At 40.1% G+C, this 7,595-nt stretch overlaps 1 protein-coding gene across 1 annotated transcript; it reads right to left on the bottom strand.

The window, feature by feature from the left end:
• LOC109827025 (cyanidin 3-O-rutinoside 5-O-glucosyltransferase-like) lies at window positions 5,489–7,155 on the bottom strand. Its single transcript, XM_020393997.1, is given in 4 exon segments — window positions 5,489–6,595; window positions 6,597–6,733; window positions 6,735–6,826; window positions 6,829–7,155. Coding segments are annotated over 4 exon segments (1,443 nt in total). The 5' UTR covers window positions 7,055–7,155; the 3' UTR covers window positions 5,489–5,607.

Here is a 7,595-nt window from a genome sequence, read left to right as displayed (position 1 = left end):
TCGTTGTAGCTCATATTCCATCCAATCCTCCATGCATGGTATTAACAAGCTTGATATATATATTAACTATAATATCACTCAACAAGCAATTAGTACTGATAATGGTGGTTGTAAAACATCATCAAAACATAAGGGCTAATAGTGTTTGAGAGAGAGAGAGAGAGAGAGAGAGAGAGAGAGAGAGAGAGAGAGAGGCAGACGGGAGAGTTCGGGCGTGGGGTTTTTATTTTTTGGAGAGATCGGGATTTTTTTGTGTCTATTGGTTTTTTTTCTAAAAATTTGAGGGAAAATTCCCCCTAATTTTTGGGTGAAAACGGAGGTGCCCCAACGGTTGGAGCCGTTGGGCTATTAAAACTTGCCCCAACAGTTCCAACCAACTGTTGGGGCTACTACAGTTTGTATTAGTGCTAGCTAGTAAGATAAATAAATTAGTGGTATACATTTTTTCTGTTTGTTGTTTGTGTACATCTTTTCTTGCCACGAAGAGAGAAGGACCAACTATTAACAACCTTTAAATGGCAGGTTGCTTCTTTGTGGTGAATATAAAATTTGAGAGAGTAGGTTTGCCCAATGTAGGTATTTCAATGACATGTTTCCCTATCTAATAATCAAACCGTGCAGAGAAAAATAATTGAATTGTCCAATATGATTATTGCTGTCATTATTATCATAAATTCAACTAGTTTATGTTAGATAAAAACTTTTGCTTTAAGAGATGAAACCCTAATCAATCCCAAGATCGTTCATGTCAAACTATTAAGAGATTTAAGAATATGCAGAACCATACCTGAATCCTTGGAGACATTACCCCATTTTTGCTCTATAAGAGCAACTCCAACAAGGGTCTTAGCTTTTCCCTATATTTGAGGAGCAAATATCCCATCCTAGGAAATAAGGAGCCAAATAAGGAGCAAGTGCTCCAACAATGCTCCCCAAATAGCTCCCTATATTATTGTATTTTCTATTATTGTACTATACTATTGTATTTTTTGTCAATACTTTATGTAGATTTGTGTTTGCAATCAATGATATGTCCAAAAAATAACAAAAATGATAACATATTATTGTACTGTAGATATAGGGAGTGTCTCTTCTTGTCTTTGATTTGGAATACCAAATCAAGAACCCTATATTTGGAATACCATATAGGGAGCTTGTTGGAGCCAAATATTCACCTCATACTCCCTAAATTTGAGCTAGGACATGGGATAGGGAGCCTCTTGGAGTTGCTCTAACAACGGTTCAGTGGTAATGATTTCTAAGCGTTGCACTTGACCCCAAGCGTGACGGTTCTGCAATGCTTTTCACCATTGTTTTTGGGTTTAAAGAGCGCCTGCGCTGGAAGCGTTTGCGCTTGGCTACAATTCTGGGTGCCTAACTTTTTAATGCCCCGTTCAAACACTAAAATGTAGATTGCGTGTTTTTTGTTACTCAATCGAATCCCCAAATTAAAACCCCCACTTTCTAGGTTTCTTTCTTCTCGTCGCTACCCCATCCTCCCTTCAACGATCCATCTCCAATCCCTCTCCAACTCCGCCTCCGCCTCCGCCCCCGCCTCCTCCTACGCCACCATCCCCTCTGGCCTCGTCTGTGCCATTTCCCTCCATCCATCCTAGGGCTAATTAAGGTTTAGTCTCATATCTCTTTGACCAGCCACCCTCACTTGAAGCTGAGATCAATGTGATGTGGATATCTGAATCTCTCATCTCCAGTCTCTAAATTCTGTCTAATTTGATAACTTTTGTTCATGGCATCGCTGATTAGGCATCAGAGAAGAAACTCTAGAACCTAATTGGTGGAGGAGATTAAGATCCATAAATTGGTCCTTAGTATTTCAGTCAGAGAGAACGAAGATCCAAAATCCTCCTAGGCATCGATCGTCAATCTCTTGTTTTAGATTTAGGACTTATGAATTGCTGCACAAAGTTGAATTTTTTTGGGTGCTTATTTGGGGTTAGGGTTTCAAACCTAAATGGCCCTCTAATGGCAGGAAGCAACACATCAAGATCCCCAAATCGTCTCAGATAAAAATTTATTTGACTCTTATTTGCTCTATGACCTATCCCGATTTCTAATTTCTAGGGCTAAAATATTCAATTTGATTCTCTCACTCTCTTCCTTTGTTTATTCGCTTTCTAGGGGTTGCCGGTGGAGCATTTTGATTGGTGTCGGAGAGCTTTTGCAGCTAGTTATGCCACCATTCATGCCATCATCGCCGGATGTTACTGTGGTCTGTTATCTCTTACTAGTGTTCTTGTTCAAATGTAAAATGTTTGAGATTTTTGTTGTGACAGATCTCGGCATGCAGCGTTCACCAATTTGTTTAAACTTTTGATCAGTATTTTAGGGCGAAGGCCATTTTCGCTTCAAAAGCAAGGTCAGGCTAACTGAAGCTGAGTATTAGGTTTATGACATTCTAGAAAATAATTAATCCTCAATAACATGTTTGTTAAGGTTGGGCTATGCCCATTACATCACATATTGTTGATGTCGGCTATCTAACAGGGGAGCGTCGCACAGAAATCATTTCAAACCTCTTTTCAAAGTTCCGTTAAACAAAGTATCCTGGTTCGTGGTTGATTTTTTCACTCTATTTCGAGTCTTTGGACTGTCATGATTTTGGATTTTTGGCATGCTGGATTTTTGGCATGCCCAAGGTATTATTATTGTTGGATAAATAGCTTCCAACAATTATATCCCTCTCTGCTCCATGAGTATATTACACTCGGAATACCGAACATATTTATACGTCTCTTTCTGCCGCCTGACTATACACTTGGAATGCCAAATACCTTTTTATTTACTAGTCTCTATCTGCTGCCTGAGTATATTACCCTCGGAATACCGTATACCTTTTCATTTGCCAGTCTCATCTGCCAAGCAATTTCGTAGACAGTGTTAAAATCGTCCCTTTAACGTCACAACATATACGACGGAAATACAACAGGAATTTGTGAGGACCACTAAGAAATAGCTTAATTGCATGTAGACCCCCTGCACAATTTCATGTTGTTTCGTATATTGTCCTTAAGTTTGATATTCATGTAAACTCCTCGAAGCTGAACATGATTAGAGATTTAAAGCGAATAGAGCCTTCGTTATGGTCCGCCCTGTCTCTACCAAAAGCCTCGTTGAATACAGCGCATCATCCCAGTAGCGGAGCCAAGAATTTAAGGAAGGAAGGTTCAAAAGAATTAATAATTAAATACGATAATTTATAACTATTTTTGTACAGTTGATTAATACCAAACGTTATCATCGAATAAGATCGTTTGAGAAAGGTTGAGAATCTTACATTTTACTCTCCATTGTCAATGAAATTGTTGTTCAACCACTTAGAGCATCTCCAACCCACACTCTCCAAATATTTTCTTTTTTATTTTTTTTTTCAAAAAAGCCATATAAATTAATAATGTTGGATATAGTTTACATTAATAATTTTATTTTTAATAATTTATTTGTGAAAAAAATTATAAAGGTGTCGATGAGAGCTTTAAAATGAACCAAATATTAATAATGCAATACAACATATTAAAAAATAAAATATAAAATATTGTAATTTATGTTTGTATTTTCTTATGGGGCAAGTTAAATAGATCCCAGTATTTAAAATTTCATGTCTGATACTTATTTATTTAATTTAAAAATTAATAAATTTATAATAAAACTAAAATAAATTAATCTTAGTTTCATTTTAAAGATCTCAACGATACCTTTCCAAATATATAATAATTTCAAATATTAGATTAATAATTTTTTAACTATATTTATTTGAAATTAAACATCTAACTTAAATTACTAAGAATGAAGGAAAAGTGGTAATTTTTAAGAAATTAAATAGTTAAAAATGGCAAAATTGTAATTAATGAAGCATAAGTAGTGTTTTGGAGAGACCCTCCGAATTTTCTCTCCACCCTCCAAATTTGGAGGGTGAAATTTGGAGATCTCCAAATTTAAAGAGTGGTTGGAGATGTTCCACTCTACAAATTTGAAGATTTTGGAGATTTAGAGGCCGAACTGCATCGCTATGCAAAGGGGAGAGAAAAGATTTATTATACAAAGATTGCAATACAACATAGGAAGTAGTGCTCACAGCATTTATTCCACTAATTAATCCGTTTTTGTTCACAACAATCTGTTTCCTTTGATTGCTGCATGACTCAAACTAACGAACCGTTGAATTATTTTTATTGAGACTAGAACCACTTGAAAACTTTTACTCAACGGACCCTTTACCAGTGGAGCGCGCATCCCAATCAAGCCTCTTTTAGGTATTTAACTATGGAATACTTTTTCCTATTGCAATTAACGCAAGATGGTAACCGCGGGTTGTGGCTCTTCGGATCCCCTTAATTGGGCTAATGAAATCTCATTTTTGAGGTGGAGCCAAGACCCCTGTGGGCCTTAATCGGCTCTGCCTCTGCGCCATCCAATGTGGCTTGAAGAGCTACAACAGCATTTAGATCAATTTCAAGATGACTATCTGGCAATATCAAACATAAGTAGTAGTAACCCAGTAGAAATTAACCCCCTTAAAAATACTAACAGAACGCGATAGCACAGACGGTCTAAGTGAAATTAACCCCCTTAAAAATGATTGATAGAAAGTTATAAATTTCGATTATAACACTACTATATAACTTCGAGAAGAGGGATATCCCAGCAGCAAACTATGTTTTATCGAGGAGCGTGTTGACTCTATTATACGTACGTATGAGATTAAAGTGCAATGCAGTAAGATACATAGAGAGTGTCAAAGATGCACGGAAAAATGGTAGACTGATGCCATGCTATGAAAATTCACCCGGTTTTCGTGCAGAAGAGAAGCTATCTGATGGATATCCTCGCTTTCATTTTTTTTTTATCTGTAGGAGGTGGTCATATATTCTTTACAGAAGTTTTGTTATAGCCTGATACCTGTGATGCATATGTATGAGCGGGGACAGCGGCATATCCCTAATTAATGAGAGCCTTGTATGCATATTGACGCGTGTTTTTAGATTTGAAGTAGTCAAGATGAAGACAAACTGCAGTCTCAAGTGGGTAAGTGACCGATCACGTTCGTGGCGAAGTTAGGCTGGTGTACATCTAGGGCATGTTTTGTGTTCCTTGCGTCAAGACAGAAGAAGCAATATTCTTATACTTCAAATCCTAGTTTCTTTATTGCCTATCGCTTTTCCTATTCGTAACTTGGCTTCACTTGCAGTATTTTGGTGGAATGTATAATTGTATGATAGCTTTTGTCTGTTTTTTAAGATGCCTTTTAAGTAGATGCCTTCACGCAAATTTTTTTTTTTTTCTGTATTGTTTTATTTTGCTCTTATAATAACGTATGGATCAAGTTTTCATCTACATTAAAAAACAGTCTCCCAATTTATAAGGAATAGTATTAATCATGTGGCATGTGGGGATGCGGTTGGAATATTATTCCCATCCCAGGATTCCCCTTGAGCTATGAAAAGTTGAAAGTCGTTCCAAAGGCCGAGGATAGAATGCTTTATTTATTTATTATTTTTGTATCAGATGCAGACATCCACCTCTGCTGCTATTGGAAAATAATACACTAAATAAGCCCGCATTAATTGTGGTTGCACGAGACAAGCAAATCTAATGACAATTTTGATTGGATGTAGCGATCTCGTTCACAAACGCCCTTAGATTTCGATCGGACGATCCTCCTTCATTGGTGGCCTCCGCAGCTCTCTCCTTCCATAGCTCCGCTTTCCTCCTAATCTCTTCCCCTCTTTCGCCATCTCCCATAACCAAGTCCAAACACCTCATCAGCTCATCACCATCCAAGACACCATCTTCATTGGCCTCACCTCGGACTCCGGTTCCCCATGCTCTCTCAATAGACATCGCATTCGTCACTTGATCCGTCCACTGCGGCACCGCAACTGTCGGCACTCCAAACGCGAGGCTCTCCAGCGTCGAATTCCATCCACAGTGCGTCACGAAACATCCTACCGAAGGATGAGCCAGGACTCGCGCTTGCGAGCACCACTCCACGACCATTGCACTCTCCCCCGGTTCCTCCAATTCGAGTACTCCTTCGAGCCTGCAGTCTTTTCTCACCACCCACAAGTACGGCCTTCCGCTCGCTTTCAACCCTCTCAAAATCTCATCCATTTGCTCCTCCTTTAGGACCGCTAAGCTCCCGAACGACACATAGACGACCGACTTCTCCGGCTTTGAATCTAGCCACTGCATGTATCCCTTCTCATCGGGCTTGAACAGATCGAAACCTGACGCTTTCGCACTACCCTCCGAAACCGACTGCAGAACTGGACCTATTGCAATCACATCCGTGTCGCCCACGGCAGAGAGAGCATCGGCTTCTAGCTCATCGAACGTGTTCACCAAAACCTTCGGCTTTGTCGGGCTCTTCTTGACCTCGCTGTCCAAGGTCAAGAACGCCTCCTTCACCACGGTGTGGAGCGCCGAGTAGAAATCACCTGAAGTGCTCGGCACAGTCAAGAACGACGGAATGTCGCGGATGCGCATCGGTGGCAGTCCGGGCAGTTCCACCGTAAACAAGGGGTCCTTAGAGTGCGCGGCTATGAGCTGCTCGTAACCATGAAAAGCATGGTATATATGAGAAAACGGTGGCAGGCTGGATCCAGTACTGGGCCGACGGAATCCCGTGCTCGCGGGCCACGTCGGCGGCCCATGACAACATGAAGGCATAAATCACGCAGTCGACCCGTCGGCCGCGAGAGTTGAGCGTGGCGATAAACCGACGAGAGGCTCTTCGGGCTGACGGTTTTGGAGTTTGAAAGGAAGAGGGCTGGGTCATCGACCCCGGCCTTATATCCGTCGTCGAAGCATCGGAGAAGGGGAAGTAGGAGCGACTGCGCCCGCCGTCGTCGACTTCTTGGTCGGCGGAGGTGAGGTTAGGGAACATTATGCGGTGGGCGGAGACCGCGGTGGAGAAGGTGATGTGGGCCCCGGTGGTCTTGGCGAGGCGGTCGGCGAGGTGGATGCACGGGTTTATGTGGCCTTGGGCCGGGTAGGTTGTTATAAGGAAGTGGGTCTTATGATGAGTTTGCTCCATTTGTTGTTGTATGAGAACTGAGAGCTAGTGGTACTGATCATTTGGGCTTGTGCGTGGAAAGTTAGGGAGTTAGATATAGGGGAGAGGAAGGCGGAAACCGGAGTTGCTATGACGTGTGGAGTTACGTAAACATGCTGTGTTTGCTTGCGCGGAAGCGATCCCTCAAGCGAGGATGGAGACAGGATGTTGGTTTTAAAATGACGTGAAGATTTCTGACAACTAAAATTCACAAGTTATATTTCGGTAAAAAAAATATCATAAAGTTTCTAAAATTTAGACGTTGCTACTATCGATCATGCAAATGTGAATATTTTTACCTGAATGTTTCTCTATGATACTTACATACTAATTTTAGAGTTTTATAACCATTAGTATTTGTTAAAACTTTCATTAGAAATATCTCAACTCTATTTTAAAGTATAATTAAGATAAGTTTAAGAAAAAAATTTAGTTAACTTTATAGCAAATTTAACAAATACCCATGGTTAGAAAGTTCTAAAATTGACATGCAAGTATTATATGGAAGCATGTAAATTTTAGA

This window comes from Asparagus officinalis, chromosome 1 (assembly GCF_001876935.1).
Source record: "Asparagus officinalis chromosome 1, Aspof.V1, whole genome shotgun sequence".
Classification (NCBI taxonomy): domain Eukaryota; kingdom Viridiplantae; phylum Streptophyta; class Magnoliopsida; order Asparagales; family Asparagaceae; genus Asparagus; species Asparagus officinalis.
The sequence above is the reverse complement of the archived record's forward strand: the minus strand, read 5'-3'. Positions and strand labels throughout refer to the sequence as shown.